The sequence below is a fragment of the Copidosoma floridanum genome, unplaced genomic scaffold (assembly GCF_036245765.1).
Source record: "Copidosoma floridanum isolate Cflo_tuat_1 unplaced genomic scaffold, Cflo_Japanese_pri ptg000007l, whole genome shotgun sequence".
Taxonomy (NCBI): domain Eukaryota; kingdom Metazoa; phylum Arthropoda; class Insecta; order Hymenoptera; family Encyrtidae; genus Copidosoma; species Copidosoma floridanum.
Window position 1 is genome coordinate 7,965,427 of NW_028321884.1, and position 20,525 is coordinate 7,985,951.

A 20,525-nucleotide genomic window follows, 5' to 3' on the forward strand; every position below is an offset into this window, starting at 1 on the left:
AAAAAAAAAAAAAAAAAAAAAAAGGAAGAAAAAAAAATTCCATATGTTATTGATGAAAAAATCCATAATATTGTGACGACCCAATGGCACGTCTCAGGTTTGGAAAAAAACAGCCGGCTCACTCGAACTCGACGAGTATCTCGTCGAGCCCCTTTCTCTTCAACGCTGGCACGGTAGCATCCTCGGCGGGATAGCCAACGGGCAGGAGCAGCACGAGCTTCTCGTTGACCGGACGCTTGAGCAGGACACGCAAGGCAGGACCGCAGTTGAGTGGCGTCGAAGTCAACGTCACCAGACCCGCGTACTAAGAACGACCATCTCCTCTTATTGTCTTGAACTTGACGGTACAAGTAACATATCATTATATATGTAATACCTGAATAGCCGTGATGAGAATGCCGCAGGCGATGGCCACGCTCATCTCCTTGTAATAGTGCACTTTTCGCTTGCCGTTCGGCAAAATACCGTAATCCTGTTTGAAGACGAGGACGAGGTAGGGCGCGTCCGTAAGGTAGTCCTTGCGCCAATCGGTCCTCAGAGGGCTCAGATCGGTCGTCCACTTTTTGCCCATGCGCTTACGATAATTTATCTCCTCCTCGCGCTCGACGATTTCGCGTATGGACCATTTCGTGTCGGCATTGGATACCACCACAAACGTCCACGGCTCCGTGTGAGCACCGCTGGGCGACGTTCCTAAATTGTGACGAAAACCTCTTACATTGACAATTTGGCAAACACATGTACAGTGTCTCTAATTTTTTTTTTTTTTTTTTTTTTTCATGCGAATTCTCTCAGTTGAAAATAAAACAAAATTACAATTTACGGAAAAATCAATTGTGTAGTTGATAATAGTTCTGCGAGGAAAGAGTGCAAAAGTTTTCTGTACATGCGATACCTTCTCACGCCAAAAATCCAGATACAATCTTTTTCTGTTGATGTATAACCGAGGCTCCGGTGTATAGAGTACGCAGAAAAAAAAAAAAAAAACAGTTTGGCCTAAAAAAACATTCGGCCCAATAGAGAGACAATGAATACGTACTTTGGGTGTATGTGCACATGTATAAGTCGGTGGCACACATACGTATGCATATAAATACGTTTTCTCCCGAATCACAAAGACACACGAAGCGCGATAAACGCAAGGTCGTTGCTTTTGCGTAACAGTATACAACAACAACGGCGTTTTTAAACTTTCACTCGATTCGCCCGGCGCTCGGCTCGGATCGCGTTTTAATTTGGAATTTTTTTTTTTTTTTTTTTTTCGCGCACCGTACACCCGCACGTATACGTGTACGTGCATCATGTTTAGAGCGAGGGAAGTGTAAAAATAAGATGGAAAAAAAAAAAAAGAGCCGGGGCTCACCAGCAGCCTTAACGATACTCCGAATGACATCGCGGGGAACTGGGTCAGAGCTGAAAAATCGCAGCGTGCGGCGAGCCTCGGCCGTGCTGAGGAATTCCAGCGCCCGCGAGCGCAGTTCCGTCTCGCTTGGTCTCGCGTACTCGAACTTTACGTGCTCCAGGTCCCTCGGCAGGTACGGCTCGTCCCCTCCTTTTTCTTCCTCCGACTGATCCCTCGCGTCCACCTTAAACTCTGCGAGAAATTTTTTTTTTTTTTTTTTCTATCTATATCCATTTGCATATTGATCTACTGCCAAACAATGACATAATTGTAAGTTTACTCTGTTTTGGCGCGTCGAAAGCGCCGATGCACGTATGCATGTGTAAAATTCAATAAAATATACACGTACAGCTCAAAACGATAAGATATGAACAGTGTACTCGCCTTCGTCCGGGTGGAGTTCCTTCTTTTGGTTTTCAATGTTTCGTCTTCGGCGAAACTGTTCCCCTTGGCGCCAACACTTGAACAGTAAGTTGATGATGACGCCGAGAACGAGGCTCGCGAGAACGTAATGGCCATTTTTGGTGAAAAATGGCAAGACTGGCTCCATTGTCGGTGTGATTGCTCGAGTTTGTCTAAAAACACTTGAACGGACACGATGATTTTTTTTTTCCTCACAAACTGTCTTTTTAGGAAACTGAAAATATTTTTTCAAAAAACGTATCGTCTATGCAATTTATTAAACATCCTTATCATGTTGTGGTGACAGAAAAAAAGCTTAATACATTGAAACGTTAAAACTTTTTTTTTTAAATGTGAAAAAATACATATTAAGATAAAAAAAAGTGAGATGGTAGATAAATTTTTCTGGAATGCAGTTTCGATGCGATTCTTTTCTCTCAGCTAACGATTAAGCTTATTTAAAGGAAAACATTGCTACACATGAGTTATACGAACAATACACTCGGAGAGAGATATGTAGATGGTGCTAATAAATATCTTGTATGTTTCTGCATTTGTGGATTATTTAACATTTTAAAAAACACTCGCGACAATTCACTACGACAAAAATTTGTTAAAACCCGTGCGTCCTTCGCTACTGAAAGCACAAAAATTCCTTGAACATGTAGTAAACAGGCTATCAATGCTACTTACATTTTTGTACAATGGAACTATAAAAAAAAAAGAAAAGCAGGGACACTCGTAATTTTCGACACTGTACAATAATTATAAGATGTACTTGTTTAAATCAACAGCGTGTAAGTTTCGAAAGACAAAAACAGGGGAATCCCTCTCCGCGCCATGCACATAATAAAAAGACGTCACAAGTGCGACTAATGCTCGAGCAAGCCAAGTGCGTACATCAGATTCTTTTTCATCGTTTGCCATAACCATGTACACTCCCTTCCCACGCGCGCGAACTATCTCCCTTCCTTCTCTCTCTCTCTCTCTCTCTCTCTTTTTGCTCTTGCCAATAATATATAATACGAAACTTTGCAGCTACGCTGCGCTGCATCTCCGCTTGCGTATACATATACAAGATCTTACGAAATCATTGGCTGGAGTATACGTGCGTGAAGGTTTTTTTTTTTTTTTTCTTTCGATTGCATCGATGCGAGCTCGGGACAATTATTACGCCGACAATTATCCGAACGCGTTGATATACATACGTATATGTATGTATACTATATTCTTGGTACGGCTGTATACGAAGGTGTGAGAAAATCGTCGCAAGGTTTCGGGAGCGCCGTCATTCCGCGATGCAGTGAGGCAAGTATACAGTGCCGTCACCCTAGTCATCAATTAACGATCGAAACTATCGTCTGCCGATTTTTCCCGATACAATGATGAAAAAAAAAACATATTATGCTTTTACCCAGTAATAATTGAGTCATATATATAAATCCTTAAACTTGTATCAATATGAAACGACGTTTTGCAATAAATATTAAGGTGTGGCTTTAAATAATATATTTGTGTTAAGCACAAGCGCGGCTATAGGTATAGCAATAATAATACGCGTATCGACTTTGTACTTGGAACGTGATGTATCGCGGGGTAAGAGCAAACGATTTAACTATACATGTTTATTATATATATATAGAAATTTATCTCTCTTGCATGTATACGTGCATATCTACTATGTTCTTGTACATATAGGTGGTTACAAGTTCCACGAAAAATTACCCATAGTTGGGTAATATTGTTTTGAAAAAAAATTGAGGTATAGTTTTTCGTACACCTGCCAAAATGTATCAATGGTGCGTGACCAATAAGTCGAATCTTGCTAACTCTATAAAAAGCTGATGCGACGTATGTATTGTGATAACGATCACCGCGTAGGAATAAACCGGACGATCTTTCGTGGAATCGGCAATATACACGCTCGACCGTAGCATATAAATTGCGAGATTTTATGTGTCACATAATGCGATCGTATTATATGATACTTATCCATGTACGGCTCTAACGTGTAATGATTAAAATATTTAGCTACACCCATCATTATACATGTATGCACCTATAAGCGAACAGTCATTACCTCTGGTAATTACGGCAATTTGAGGATACATTTACGCGGTTTAAGACATTGTGGACAATAGTATATACCTATCTGTTGAACATTTATACATATATATTTGTCGAACAACAAACTAAAAAAATAATGCTCTTGCGTGATGCAATGAAAAAAAAAAAAAAAAAAAAAAAAAAAGTAATTCACACACGTGCATCTTACCACCGCGAGTAATAGGTATACATGATTCACACGTGATCCCGGAATCATCGCCCGTTCCGCAAAACCGAGGGTACGCCTTTCGATATGGTGTAAGGTATCGCCCGTCCAACCTGCAGGCAATTACACCTCCCGTGAGGCGAACAAAAAAAAAAAAAAAAAAACAAAAAAAAAAAAAATAGACAGCTCGTGCAAAACAATACCCTGCTCCCTCCTGTACACACGTGTTCCAAAGAAATCCCTCAAAAGTCAAGGGGGCCTTCCGAGGACCTCTCTCTCTCTCTCTCTATTTCTCTCCCTTGGCGCGTTGTAGCGTTTCAACAATATATAAACACAAGTATACCTATATACCCGAAGAAAGGAGAAAAAACGAGCAGCTGCAGGTAGCCGGCACACGCCAGGTGCAACTCGCGCGTGGCCCAAAAGGACCTGCTGCCATATGCACACGCCCGTATACTATATACCTACACATCATCACCTACATAGTATTGCACCCAACGCAGTGGTTGCCGCTGCTGCCCAGTTGCCCACCACCGCGAGCGTCAACCCCCTAACTGGATTTTACCTCCAGCTGATGCGCGCACACCACAGGTACCTCCAATGCACCGCCCCGTGCTGCAATTTTTTTTCCCCTCTGCGCCAAAGTATCTCATACATGGTGCACCGTAATACAGATTTCGGGTGTATATATGTATATACTCTAATTAACGCCCTATATGTCTGTACACGTCATACATTTTCATTGTTTATCAAAGGAGCTTTCCCATTTCTCCGATTAATTATCCATAGGATATCTCTCCTTATCTTATACGAAAATCACGTGCAATATTCAATGATATAACTATGAGCTACGTTGTTATGTACATCCAAACGTGCGAATAAATAATATCATCAGCGTAGGTGTATAGGGTACGTACCTTTTTTTTTTTTATTTCTTTTTTTTATTTTTTACACGAGTGTATAGACAGGTGTGTACGAGTACAAGTAATACATTTTATTGAAAGTACAATTTGTGAATGTGTTAAATTTGTATACGGGACAAGGAAGCAGAGGTGATGGTATTAGCGAGGGAGGCTCGGTGATGCTGATCTTGCGGCTCCTTTACTTTTCACCATAACCTTGGGTGGCGCGTCGCAGAGCCGCGTGCATGCGCCGGAGGAGCTTTTTAAGTTTCACTGGATAACGGGTATACGCGTGCGCATGTTTGGGTGGAAAATGGAATCAACAGCTGTCTGATGAACTATGGTTTTTTCTTTTTTTTCCCAACTGTCAAATTATCATTGAGGGTCACGTCTTTCCAACGCATAAGACCGCGTGAAGAAGCAAATAGTTCAATTTTTTGGGCGTTTTTTTTTTTTTTTTTTCTTATCCTTGTACGTTTACTGTGTTCTCATTAAAAAAAAAGCCCGGTAGCTGGCTCTGATGAAATACTCGACCAGGTACAAAAATAATCGTTAACGGAATGTCTTTGTCTGTGGATCGAGGTACTGTTCGTTTTTATCGTAAAAGTGATAACGGAAAGATTTCACAGCACATATATATGTATACAGTTCGAAAATTAACAAAGCGACAAATTATCATTGAGGGTCACGTCTTTCCAACGCATAAGACCGCGTGAAGAAGCAAATAGTTCAATTTTTTGGGCGTTTTTTTTTTTTTTTTTTTTATCCTTGTACGTTTACTGTGTACTCATTAAAAAAAAAGCCCGGTAGCTGGCTCTGATGAAATACTCGACCAGGTACAAAAATAATCGTTAACGGAATGTCTTTGTCTGTGGATCGAGGTACTGTTCGTTTTTATCGTAAAAGTGATAACGGAAAGATTTCACAGCACATATATATGTATACAGTTCGAAAATTAACAAAGCGACAAATTATCATTGAGGGTCACGTCTTTCCAACGCATAAGACCGCGTGAAGAAGCAAATAGTTCAATTTTTTGGGCGTTTTTTTTTTTTTTTTTTTTATCCTTGTACGTTTACTGTGTACTCATTAAAAAAAAAGCCCGGTAGCTGGCTCTGATGAAATACTCGACCAGGTACAAAAATAATCGTTAACGGAATGTCTTTGTCTGTGGATCGAGGTACTGTTCGTTTTTATCGTAAAAGTGATAACGGAAAGATTTCACAGCACATATATATGTATACAGTTCGAAAATTAACAAAGCGACAAATTATCATTGAGGGTCACGTCTTTCCAACGCATAAGACCGCGTGAAGAAGCAAATAGTTCAATTTTTTGGGCGTTTTTTTTTTTTTTTTTTTTATCCTTGTACGTTTACTGTGTACTCATTAAAAAAAAAGCCCGGTAGCTGGCTCTGATGAAATACTCGACCAGGTACAAAAATAATCGTTAACGGAATGTCTTTGTCTATGGATCGAGGTACTGTTCGTTTTTATCGTAAAAATGATAACGAAAAGATTTCACAGCACATATATGTATACAGTTCGAAAATTAACAAAGCGACAAATTATTTTAGTAGGATAATTTAATGACTATATAGTTTTTGGAATTTTTCAAACCCCAGTTACGATGAAAAAAGTACTAAGTAGACTAAAAGCCCACAAAATGTCGCTACTCATCTCTTGGTCTCTATATGATATACCTTTGAAACTTGATTTAACGGAAAGACAATTTATGAAATCCAACTTTAACATGTAAAAAAAAAAAAAATTTGAATTAGCGCATCAAGAATTTCATGTAACAGCTACAAAATACGAGAAAATCCGATAATCTGGTCAGTTAATCGGTTGAATTGTATAATTTTCCGGGTAAACGAGCAAAAAATTTTCTTATTTTCAAATTATTACAAACTATTGTGCAACTAGACACGTGGAAATGTGAGAAAACTGACGAGGACAACTGTATTACACAATGTGACAACTCGCGACGTAATTGAAATTTCGATGCATTGGTCGTTATATTCAAATTTGTTACAAAATCAGCTAAACAGATAGCAATAGTTATACGCACTTTCAAACCAAAAAGTGCAAGCGTTGAGTTGCATCAGTACTGCTATTGCTTATTGTTTTTTATTTTCCCGAAATATTTTATATCTTGCGTTCCAACGTAATATTGTTGTATAAAACAATTTTTAATTCATTACAAATTTAAGAGTACCCGTTTATATAAAGGTATATAGATGTATATTTGTACAAACAACATTGCTATATAATCCGTAAGCTTTGCGCAAGTAGATACATTTTCTGTGTACACGTACGCAACACGCATTTTGCGAAAAGGAAAGTTTTCACCTAATTTATCTCCCATCGCGTAATCTAACGAGCAAAAAAATTTATTTGGAAAATTCTCTGGGCTAACGGATGTGACATACTTGATAGTGACGTGTTTTAATATTCAAATAATATTGAACTGTGGAAAATTTTTTAAAAACTCCGGTGTCTATAACGGACGTACACAAGGTTTACAAAGCTTAAAATGAAATTTCGAAAAACATCGAGCGAACAACGTTATCGCTTACCGCAAGTTGATAATCTAATGACTTAAATGAAAAATAAATTAATAATCACACTGTTTTTCTTATTCATGAATATTCTTTTATTTGATTCGTGAAACACGTACGTGATTTCTTTGTTCGTAAAAAATGCTTGGCACGTAGAGAAAAACAATTAAGTCATCGACATGTAGTTATTAGTGTCGTAGCTTTTATTTCTTGTACTCGTGTTCGGAATATGTAAGAGTTTTTTTAAAATTAATATTTGACAATAGCAACGATACATCGATTGTTATTTTGCAAATAGAACAAGATAAATACTGCTTTTAAAGATTTTTTTTCTTTTTATTGTTACCAATAACTATATCAAGTGATAAGTGTTTTATTGATTTTTGTCTCTTCAGAGAGAGGAAGCATGAGATGGAACAATAATAATCGAACGCTGTGACAACATTATGCAACCATACTTTTTTTTCTACCTTACAATGAAAGTTCGTTACTCTTGAGAAAATGTGTACTCGTAAATGTAATTAGATATCGCATCATATTGTAGATATCAATAATACATTTTACTTCACGAATAGTACATAAATATTCTTGGAGTTACATCATCGTAACTGTTGGTTCTGTTGGAAAGCTAACTTTATTGCTTACAAAAGAGAAATAGAAGCCAAGAAAATGGTAATTACTCGTCAGAAGTAAAAAATATGTATATAGATGTGAATATGTTGATAACTTGATGATTAGCAAACGCGATGGGTGTACGTGACAATCGACGGATTATTATTTGTCGCTCGTTATTAATCGCGCCTCACTTTGTTTTACGATGGACTGTTATTTTTAGCCCATTAAAGTGTACTTAAAATAATCAAAGCAGATACTCGCTGTGCTCTATCAGCACGACCAATACATACCTCGTTTCCAATAGACTAATGATTGACTTTTACGCCTACTTTCTCTGTATGCATGAAAAGCTACTATTTCAACTCGAATTAATTAAAATGAAAGTGTGCGATAACACTTTGAATTACCACGTCGGGTCAGAGGCGAGAAAAAAAGAAAGCCTCAGGAGTTAAAGGACCTTGTATAAATTGCGATCATGTGTCCCCAGACCATCTGATGGATAAATGGCGCTAAAGTAAATTACACAATAGCCCATAGTGATCGAGAAAAAAAAAAAAAAAAAAACAGTATTTTTAAGTATCATACATTTTTACATTACTACAGCCTTTATGCAGTAAACTTATAATTTGTAAATCGTTACCCAATAGTTAGTTCACGGGCAAGTTGTGTAGCTCTGTAGAGGTGTGAGCATCAAACCTCGTACTTTTGCACTTAAGACAATGTTGAAGACTCGTGGCTCTACACCATGACACTCGTAATGTGATTTTGGAAAAGGTCATATGTAAGTACATCGTATTGTGCGGTGGTTACAACCGATGTTGTAAAAACGACGAATTTGGGCGTCTGCGACAACGAGCATCATATAACTTTCTAAAACAATGGGGTATAGATCGGGTATAGATCGAAGCAGCATATCGACAGTTGGGTAAAAGACAGAGCCAACTCAGATACTTGGTGAAAAAGGAGCCAACTCGAAATTTGGGTTGAAAAAGGAGCCAACTCAGGTTCGGGTTGAAGAAGCAGCCAACTCGGGAGTAATTTTTTTTCATCAAGTTTTGTCGTGGTAGCACTGAAATTCACAATATAGGTGTACCTATATAAACGAACAAAGATTTTTCATTAATCCAATGGTTCAGAAAAATAATTTATGTCATTGCAATAGAGTGTACTACACTTATTAAATTATGTACTTTGCAAGTTTGCTGCGATTAGACGTAATTCTATGATCAGACTATGGATGTAAATCATTTTAAATGTTCTTCAAAAAATTTTTAAATACTTTTTTATTTTCAAACGTCGTGTTAAATAAAAAAAACTTGTGTTAACTATACAAATGTTTTTTTTTTGTGAACTGTAGCATGAACAGTTATTCTAATCTTTAATTTTTCTCTACTATTAATACACTAAATGTATGTCTATGCGGCGCGCTACTTTATAATATTTTCATAAAAAACTGTGATATTCTTGTGGGATGACACCACTCTGGCACATATCTCTAAGATCTTTTTTTTTCATTATTTAATTGAATTTTTGTATTGTATGCTTTGTTTAGTGCATGATTTACAAGTGTGTGTGAATTCAGAGACGTAGTTTGGAATCGTTCATCAAAATCGTATGTAAAGTAAATTGTAGAATCTGGAGTAATTTTAATTTCTCTTACTTGCAATGCTTTTGCTTTACATTTTTTATGTTTGTTATAGATGTTTAGCACGATATGATTTTAACAATTTTGAAAATAAAATAAAGGATGACCATGGTATTATTAAATCAGATTTGAGAGGCAAACACAAGAACATGTAAAAAAAATAACGTATAAAAAGCACATATTTTAATAAGTATAGTACACTCTATTACAATAACATAAATTATTTTTCGCAATAGTGTGCGGAAAATGGGTGTTTTCCGCACTGGTATTAGTGTGGAAAATCGATTTTCCCACATTGTGTGCGACAAAGGTATGCGGCAAAGGTTTTTCCGCACACTGTGCGGAAAAGGTGTGTGGCAAAGGTTTTTGTCGCACAGTGTGTGGAAAAAGTGTGCGGCAAAGGTTTTTGCCGCACAGTGTGCGGAAAAGGTGTGTGGAAAAGGTTTTGCCACACACCGGAAAAAATTTTGCTACACACTGGAAATAAAAATTCAAACCTATTTTGTACCTATTTTCCTCACACGTTGCGAAAAAACTTGTACGCAACTCGTGCGGGACGATTTTCCGCACTCGTGTGATAGACTCGCACTCGTGGCCGGTGACGGTAACTTGTACCTTGCGATCACACTCGTGCTACGCACTCGTGTGCTCAACTGGTACTCGTTCCCGTCAACTCCGGCACTCGTGTGAGTCAATCACTACTCGTGCGGGAAATCGTCTTTTCCGCACTTGTTACGTAAATAACTATTTCTGAACCAACGGATTAATGAAAAATGTTTGTTCGTTTATATAGGTATACCTATATTGTGAATTTCAGTGCTACCACGACAAAACTTGATGAAAAAAAATTACTCCCGAGTTGGCTGCTTCTTCAACCCGAACCTGAGTTGGCTCCTTTTTCAACCCAAATTTCGAGTTGGCTCCTTTTTCACCAAGTATCTGAGTTGGCTCTGTCTTTTACCCAACCGTCGATATAGTGTTCAAAGTTGGTTGGGTATTAACGGTACATGTGCTTCGTACCTTACGAATTAAAAAATCATTTTCAAAACATCTGCCAACGTATTCTCCAAAGTTGTGCCAACAGTTTTAACAAAAAACCTATCCACCCTGCAGACCCTGCACAACATGAATTATCCAATTCGAGCTTTCGAATTTCAATTTCCAGTGACGGTGAATTAATTATTACACAGGTACCCATAATTATAAAAGTGATCCATAAAAAATACGTTGACATTTAATAACAGCTCCTGACTACTTGTACTGGCCCAATATCATTATTCGTTAGGGAAAAACTGCTGAATAATCATCCTTCGCTGCGCTGGTTTCTGTCAGTGATTCCCCTTGTCTGTTATAAGTAAGTATTCCGTACTCACCACCAATACAACAAAGTATAAGTAACTCACTCCGTGAGTATATTGCCGCGTGACGCACATCTCTACATAGACAGAGCACGACAGAGACGGTGCCAAGAGGGGAGTGGGGGGAGAGACTATTGCTTTCGGAGTCTCGGAGAGCACGGCAGACGGCAGTCACGGCAACCGTCGACAGGTCAGTGGAACTTTAGACTCGGAGCCGCGCGCTTCTGTCGGGCTTTTCCTCCAACTTATCCTCTCTTCCTCTCTCTCGGTGCCGTCTTTTCCACCTTATTCTCCGTTTCCCGTATCGAACGGATTTTCTCCCACGTTTTCCTCATCCGATCTCCAAAGTGCATCAACGACACAATAACCCATACCTTTTGTTCTTCTTCCCCTATATACCATATACATGCGCCTTGGTGCAACGGCACCACCACCAGCTGTGATCACGCTCGGGTTTGAACGACCGCGCTACTATGTGCAATAATAGTACAGCCACCGATACTCGTAGCTTCGGAGGCGCTAGCTCGTGACGTTTATAATATTGTTGTACGTGCACGGGTACACAGACTTTTAAGTGCGTTGCGCGATTTTTTGTACCGTTGCAAATGACTGGCGGACATTGAAAGAGGACAATGATGGCCTAGTCATCGGAATTTTCGGAAAAAGTTTAAGTGCCGGCTGTTGTAGGTGTGAGAGCAGGAGGGAAAAAAAAAAAGACAAAAGATCGAAAAGATCGAAAAGATGACCGGAACGAGAAATTGTCGGTCGAGCACGTCCATGGAAGTGCAGGAGCTGCTGCAGTTAAAATGGGAGCCGGTCGAGGCGATGAGCTCGCGACAAATCGTTTACGAGCCATCGGTAGCGGCGCACGACCAGCTGAGAAATCCGAATTTCGATCGCAAGTCAGGCTTCGACTCCAAGGAGGGGGTCAGCGACTTTGAGGGCCGGCGCATGGTCACGCAATCAGCTGTTTCGAGTGACTGGTCGTCCTCGTTGTGTCAGTCCATCGAGCGGTACATGGCCAAGGCCGAAGTCCGGGACTCGCCGGTCTCGCCCGCGGCGCCCGACTGCCAGGACTACGAGGACTTTCAGTACGACTGCCACGAAGGTACAGGACATTACTCTTTTATTTTTTTTTCATCTCTATACGCCAATGACGATGATACGTGACACTTTTTCGAGGTTCAATGATCTGGGACAAAGAGGAACCGACGAGACCTGAGATTCTTCTTTTTTCTTATCATCCTCTTTGTTCTTAATATTGAACGTTTCGTGGAATACTATTTGAACATTGTTACTTTTGTTGATTTATTTTTTATTACTTATTACTCATTGGCAATATGTTACTGTTGGACTTTTGCGCCTATTTTGGACTTTCGAAAAGGAAAATCGGTAAAAACTTCCCTACCGATCTCTTGATTAGTATATCACTATACACTGCTGCGCGACACTCGCTGAACACGTGCAAGCGAGAGCGCAGATTAGTTCCTTTACTTTTACCATAGTTGCGATGTATATGAGCCACATCGCCACTTTCTCACACGTACAGGTATACACCAGACAGGGTACGTGTTGGCAACAATTTTAAAAAATCGTCCAAACCTGTGTATGTATTAATAGCGGCGATCAAAGAGAGAGAGAGAGAAAAACCAAAATCCACGCTATACTGTTATCCGTCGCGGAATGCGATATTTCATTTGCGCGCCCCTCGGGCGTTCATTAGTATAATCATAATCTCAAATTCCCGAATTACTTTCCTATTCGCGCTCTCTCTCTTTCGACGATATCTTTGCGGGCGTTTTTCTTTTGTTCGGGGAACAAAAAAAAAAGGCGCTTTACAAATAAGATATTCGATATTTTCCAAAGAATAACTTTTTTTCCACCCAGTTGTTTGAAAGATCCACGACAAGTGTCACTCTACCCGTGGAAAGAAGAGAGAGATAATATTTGATTTTCCATAATTTGCGGAATTCCGATGCGCGCGGCCTTCGATCGGATCGATATTCGCAAGCAGTTGACCTTGCAGCTTTTTTTTTTTCATCATTTGTCATTATAACCCACGTGAATATTTTATAACGCGTATGTGTGAGTGCATATTCCCCCAAATGCAAAACGCACACGTGTGCATACGCATGCGGGCTGGTGATTGATTGCCGTCTCTCCGCTTCCTCTTCGTTTTTCTTGCACCTCCTCCTGTTAAATGCGCATAAAAGTTAAATGGAAGATATAAAGATTGGGTTTCGAGTTCAAATTCGTGGTAATAATTTCAATGATAAAGAGACTCGGGAAAAAGACAAAGTCTTCGATTTCTCGCAACACCTATACATCATATACATATATAGTTCTCCAATGTATACGCGCGCGCGTGTGTGTGTACGATAAGCTTTTGTGCGCACACTCCGCCAGAAGGTCACGATCAGCGTAAAAAACAAGTATATATACTATACTATACGTATGTATATAGCTCACTTTTTAACACGTACATAAAAACGTGCGTGTATTTTAATGATTGTACCGTGTCATACGTACGTAAAACAGTTTATTATCGGCTTAAAAGAGCAAAGACCCACAAGTTCGTCGTCGTCGATAACTAACTAAATTATTGTAGGTACGTTTGTTTGAGCGACAAAAATGTGTTCTAGCTTGGATTATTTTTTTTTTTTTTTCTTTTTCTACTTGATTTCGTCGTAAACGTTTAACGATTAAATAAACCTCGCCGAGTCGGCTTTCCAACGAAAATTAATTAAAAAAATGTCAGGCAAGTATCTTTATCGATTTTAAATCGTTTTGAAATTCGTCAAGTCCTACATGTAGAGTCACATGTTTCATCATCGACAGAAGTTGGGTATATCACCGAATATAAGATATATGACTATACCGCGGCAACGGTGTGGGTGCAGGGTATTACAACACACGATACGAGAGGCGCACGTGGCTTATCGCCTGAAAGAGGAAAGAGTGAAAACGCGGAAAAAAGGGATCACTAGTCGTAGGTTTATAGGGAAGGACACACGTATTACCAAGTGGCATTTAGTTTCAAAAGACTTTCATAATATAAGGAGCCCGTATACATTATATACCTATATGCCTAACAGCGTTGGATAATACCACGCCGTTACGCGCTCTCCTCGTCGTCGTCCGCATCGCGTGGCATATTATATATACACACGTATAGCCGCATAGCAAAAGAGAGAGAGAGCAATATGGGTGGGGGGCACGGGGAGGGACGGACCCCCCGAGACCCGTTATCGAGCGACCTAAAAGAGAGCCGGCTACCATCAGCGAAGCCACCGCGGAGTGAGAGTAGTATGTGAGCCCAATAGACTACATATAACTGGCCGATTCTTCGACTTTTTTTTCCAAATTCATACACATTTTCCAACCCCCCTTGGCCCCCCCTTTTTTTGAAAATTTTATGTATTATTTTTCTCTTCGCAATCTCAAGTGTTTCTCGTCGTCGCAGATCTATAGAATATAAGTGTAACGATCGCGGCTCGGTTTTCACTTTCCGTGAAAGTCCGCTGCATTGGGTCTGTTGATCTTTCGAGGAACGCGTTTTTTCTTTCTTTCGCCTCGTCGCTATACTGCTTCGGTTCGACTTGGCAAACAAACAGGAGGGAAAGAGAGAAACAAATTTTTCAAGTCTCCCTCCCCCCCCCCGAACTTGTAAATTCCTTTACTGTGGCACGTAGCGACCGTATACATGTATTTGTTTCCACAAATGTGAAAAACTACTCTATACAGCTAATGGAGAGAGAATCCTCATGTTCAGCTCGTGTAGGTACTTTCTTTCTGATACTGGATTTTCCATATGTGCGTGTGTGTGTAGGTGTACATACACACATACAGGTAATTTTAGCTTTTCAAATGACTTTTCGTTTCTCCGAACCCGAGCCGGTGTGATATAACACTGTACTTGTATTGTACACACTTTTATTTGTAATATAACACCGTTTATTGTAAATGCAAAAAAAAAAAAAAAAAAAAAAAATATATTCACCTATACAACTCATCGTCGCGTTTGACTTTGATGTGTTTATGAATAAAATAAAAAATCGGTCGACCCTGAAACTTTGAGCGTCCTTTAGCGATGAGCATCCGTAAAACAAAAACACGACTGTATAGTGTCTTTGGTTGAAAAAAAACATTAAAAGCTGTCGCCGCGATGTGTTTCGCAGACTTTCTTATACTACATGATGTATATGTGTTTCCCGAAAGGAGAAGTAACAAAAAATCGGGACGCGCACTTATATCCAAATGTATGACAAAAAAAAGACGTCATTTCGTAAACAACGAAAAATTTGATACAAGTCGCTGAAAGCTAAATGAAAAAATCGTGATTTTGAACGAAATTTCGAAAAAAAAGGGAGGGAGGTTACTGTTACAGTTGTCGCGAGCGCTCATTTCCCGTATCATCCTTTACGTAAGCCGATAATCTCGATTGCGCAACAACGCGAGTGCACGCCGATTTCCAGCGACTATACTACGACGACACACGTATACCTATTATCAACCGCCGCTCCGATGCTCAGCACATGTGTATATACACACTCGATACTCGTATAGGCATTACGTACGCGCCTCCTTTTTCTCTCTTTCTCGCGTGCGCGGATGCACGTACGTATCTATACACATCAAACTCGCCGACCTTCAACTTGCAAGACTGAGATTTTTTCAACATCTTCTTCTTCTTCTTCTTCTTCTTCTTCTACGCTTGTCGCATATTAGCCGAAGAACAAAAACATGATCTCTTCGCCTCCTCTTTTCTGTTGTCAGTCAGAGTCAAAGAAAGTGCCTTTGCTACTTTAAAAAAAAAAAAAAAAAAAAAAAAAAAAAAACACGACTAAGCTTACAAAGCAAAAATGTTTCCAAATAGGTGTACACATACACATACGCGCACAGAGAAGCTGCAACTAGCGCAACCTCGACAATTGAAAGGTCGAGGATACTTATATATATATATATAAACACATACACACTCATCACCTAAACGTATCTATACATGTTATATGTTTAATACACGTGTAAGTCGTATACACTTGCGACCGTGTGCAAAGAGCAGGGTTGTATTGTTGTAACACATAGAAGCAGAGAACGAAAGACAGTATAGGTACATAAAGTTTAAATTGACAGTAGTGCATGTCAAGCAACAGCACGCCCAATGCAAATTATGTATATTCGCACTTTATAGGTAAAAATTATCAGGTGTATACGTAACATTTGCATATCAGATATTGTTATACATGTATATTAACCGCACGTGTGCAAAGTACACTGAAAAAAAAATTTCGTCAATTGAAATAAATGTATTTATTCGAATTCAAATTATTTGAATCGAATAAATGTTTATTTGAATTACATTTTATTTATTAGCATAAATTAAATAAATAATTGGTGAGACAATACGATTTATTACATAGTCAAATATTTAAGTGAAATAATTTCATATTTAAAATAAGAAAATATTTATTTATTTCGACTAAACACTAAAAAACTTATTACTTGATTTGATTAAATATTTTTTTTGTTAGTATTCATCTTGATTGTTTGCATCCTTAATATACAATTTTTTTAGTCAACTAAGGGTGTATTCGAACTAATGAAATATTTATTTGTATGGATCCAAATAAATAATTATTTGATTCAAACACATCATTTTGAAGAATACAAACAAAGAAATTTTTTAGTTCGATCAAATAAGTACTGGTATTGAAAAGATCCGCATATTTAGTTGGTCAAAATAAATATTTATTTACTTTGACTAAACACTAAAAAACTTATTACTTGATTTGATTAAATATTTTTTTTGTAAGTATTCATCTTGATTGTTTGCATCCTTAATATACAATTTTTTAAGTCAACTAAGGGTGTATTCGAACTGATGAAATATTTATTTGTATAGATCCAAATAAATAATTATTTGATTCAAACACATCATTTTAAAGAATACAAACAAAGAAATTTTTTAGTTCGATCAAATAAGTACTGGTATTGAAAAGATCCGCATATTTAGTTGGTTAAAATAAATATTTGTTCATTTCGACTTAACTCTAAAAAACTTATTACTTGATTTGATTAAGTATTTTTTTTGTAAGTATTCCCCCCGTTTGTTGTTATCCTTAATATACAATTTTTTTAGTCAACTAATGGTGTATTCGAACTGATGAAATATTTATTTGTATGGATCCAAATAAATAATTATTTGATTCAAACACATCATTTTGAAGAATACAAACAAAGAAATTTTTTAGTTCGATTAAATAAGTACTGGTATTGAAAAGATCCGCATATTTAGTTAGTTAAAATAAATATTTGTTCATTTCGACTTAACTCTAAAAAACTTATTACTTGATTTGATTAAATATTTTTTTTGTAAGTATTCATCTTGATTGTTTGCATCCTTAATAAACAATTTATTTAGTCAACTAAGGGTGTATTCGAACTGATGAAATATTTATTTGTATGGATCCAAATGAATAATTATTTAATTCAAACACATCATCTTGAAGAATACAAACAAAGAAATTTTTTAGTTCAATCAAATAAGTACTAGTATTTAAAAGATCCGCATATTTAGTTGGTCAAAATAAATATTTATTTACTTTGACTAAACACTAAAAAACTTAGCACTTGATTTGATTGAATATTTTTTTTGTAAGTATTCATCTTGATTGTTTGCATCCTTAATGAACAATTTATTTAGTCAACTAAGGGTGTATTTGAACTGATGAAATATTTATTTGTATAGATCCAAATAGATAATTATTTGATTCAAACACATCATTTTGAAGAATACAAACAAAGAAATTTTTTAGTTCGATCAAATAAGTACTGGTTTTGAAAAGATCTGCATATTTAGTTGGTCAAAATAAATATTTATTTACTTTGACTAAACACTAAAAAACTTATTACTTGATTTGATTAAATATTTTTTTTGTAAGTATTCATCTTGATTGTTTGCATCCTTAATATACAATTTTTTAAGTCACCTAAGGGTGTATTTGAACTGATGAAATATTTATTAGTATAGATCCAAATAAATAACTATTTGATTCAAACACATCATTTTAAAGAATACAAACAAAGAAATTTTTTAGTTCGATCAAATAAGTACTAGTATTGAAAAGATCCGCATATTTAGTTGGTCAAAATAAATATTTATTTACTTTGACTAAACACTAAAAAACTTATTACTTGATTTGATTAAATATTTTTTTTGTAAGTATTCATCTTGATTGTTTGCATCCCTAATAAACAATTTATTTAGTCAACTAAGGGTGTATTCGAACTGATGAAATATTTATTTGTATAGATCCAAATAAATAATTATTTGATTCAAACACATCATTTTGAAGAATACAAACAAAGAAATTTTTTAGTTCGATCAAATAAGTACTGGTATTGAAAAGATCCGCATATTTAGTTGGTCAAAATAAATATTTATTTACTTTGACTAAACACTAAAAAACTTAGCACTTGATTTGATTAAATATTTTTTTTGTAAGTATTCATCTTGATTGTTTGCATCCTTAATAAACAATTTATTTAGTCAACTGAGGGTGTATTCGAACTGATGAAATATTTATTTGTATAGATCCAAATAAATAATTATTTGATTCAAACACATCATTTTGAAGAATACAAACAAAGAAATTTTTTAGTTCGATCAAATAAGTACTGGTATTGAAAAGATCCGCATATTTAGTTGGTCAAAATAAATATTTATTTACTTTGACTAAACACTAAAAAACTTATTACCTGATTTGATTAAATATTTTTTTTGTAAGTATTCATCTTGATTGTTTGCATCCTTAATAAACAATTTATTTAGTCAACTGAGGGTGTATTCGAACTGATGAAATATTTATTTGTATAGATCCAAATAACTAATTATTTGATTCAAACACATTGTTTTAAAGAATACAAACAAAGAAATTTTTTAGTTCGATCAAATAAGTACTGGTATTGAAAAGATCCGCATATTTAGTTGGTCAAAATAAATATTTGTTTATTTCGACTAAACTTTAAAAAACTTATTACTTGATTTGATTAATTATTTTTTTGGTGGGTACCCCACGTTTTCTTAGCTATTCGACTTTGGGGACTCAATTAACTGACTCTCATACCTCCAGGAAAAGTACTACTTTGCTCCCTGATTTCAAGGAGTAAAGTAGTAAAACTAAACTAAAGTAGTAAACTAAATATGCGGATCTTCTTAATATCGATACTCATACGATCGAACTAAATAACTTCTTTGTTTGTATTCCTCAAAACAATTTGTTTTGGATTCATACAAATAAACATTTTATCCGTTTAAATACACACTTAGTTGAAGTAAAAAAATGTTTATTAAGCACCAAAAAAATATGCGATGCTGTGTATAAATAGATATTTATTTCATTCGAATAAACTAATGCTTTATTCTTCATAAATATTTTCTGGTGTCAAACTCGAATACCTTAAGGCTATTGTATAAGTTTTTTTTTTTCTAAAGGTACAACAGGTTTTAGGTCAGCGGTCTACGTGTCAGCGTTCCACGCGGAATATCCGGGTTCGATTCCAGTCAACTTAGGATTTTTTCACAAATATTTCAGCTCTTTAATAATATAATTTCTTCATCCACTTATAATTAATAATAATCATAATAATAAGAATGATAATGATACTAATAATGATGATAATAATACATTAACTTACAATATATATAAAATATAATACATATATCTGTCTATATTAAATATGAATACGCTAATCGAATATATAAGTAAATCCCTAATAAATGAATGTCTATATACATATAAGATGATTAAATAATATTAAATAAATAACGTATGTTTCCAGGTATAATTTTCTATTTTTTCTAATAAACTTTTTTTCTATAATAATGGTTTTTGGATCAAATAAATATTTTGTTAACATTAAGAAATATCTATTACACACTGATTAATATTTAGTACAAAGAAAAAAATATTTAGTATGCTGTAAGCTTTTGTAAATAAAAGTTTTAAATTTAATTACTTATTTATTTGATACAAATAAAATATCGTTATAACGAAATAAACATTTTTTAGATTTGAGTATTTATTCATTTGTCACAAGCAATTTTTTTTTCAATTCAAATAAATGCACTTGTCAATTTAATAAGTACTCACGCGAAGTTGATAAATAGTTATTAATGCTTAATAACTATTTCTTCACACTTTATAAATGTGTATTTACTTATATGGTATGTTTATTTGAAACAAATAAATATTCACTGTAGTTGAAGAAATATTTATTCTGTGATAACAAATATTTGTTAATTTGAAGTACAAGCGTTTTCGACTTAAATATGTGTTTATTGATTAAAATAAATCTTTTTTTAATTCC

General features: G+C 36.1%; 2 protein-coding genes across 2 annotated transcripts in view; one reads left to right on the top strand and one right to left on the bottom strand.

The window, feature by feature from the left end:
• Positions 1 to 118: 118 nt before the first annotated feature.
• On the bottom strand, positions 119 to 1,983 carry Iyd (Iodotyrosine deiodinase). The gene is made up of 4 exons (XM_089588898.1): positions 1,787 to 1,983; positions 1,364 to 1,594; positions 377 to 693; positions 119 to 304 (listed from the first exon to the last, which is right to left on the bottom strand). Exons 1-4 carry the CDS (start codon positions 1,950 to 1,952, stop codon positions 119 to 121), a joined length of 900 nt encoding a protein of 299 aa, XP_089445024.1. The 5' UTR covers positions 1,953 to 1,983.
• Positions 1,984 to 11,897: 9,914 nt separating this feature from the next.
• Positions 11,898 to 20,525, top strand: part of LOC106647447 (ribosomal protein S6 kinase alpha-5) — a 36,592-nt gene continuing 27,964 nt past the window's right edge. The window contains exon 1 of the mRNA XM_089588900.1: positions 11,898 to 12,264. Within this exon, the coding sequence (XP_089445026.1) occupies positions 11,898 to 12,264 (367 nt within the window). The remainder of the gene's footprint in view (positions 12,265 to 20,525) is intronic.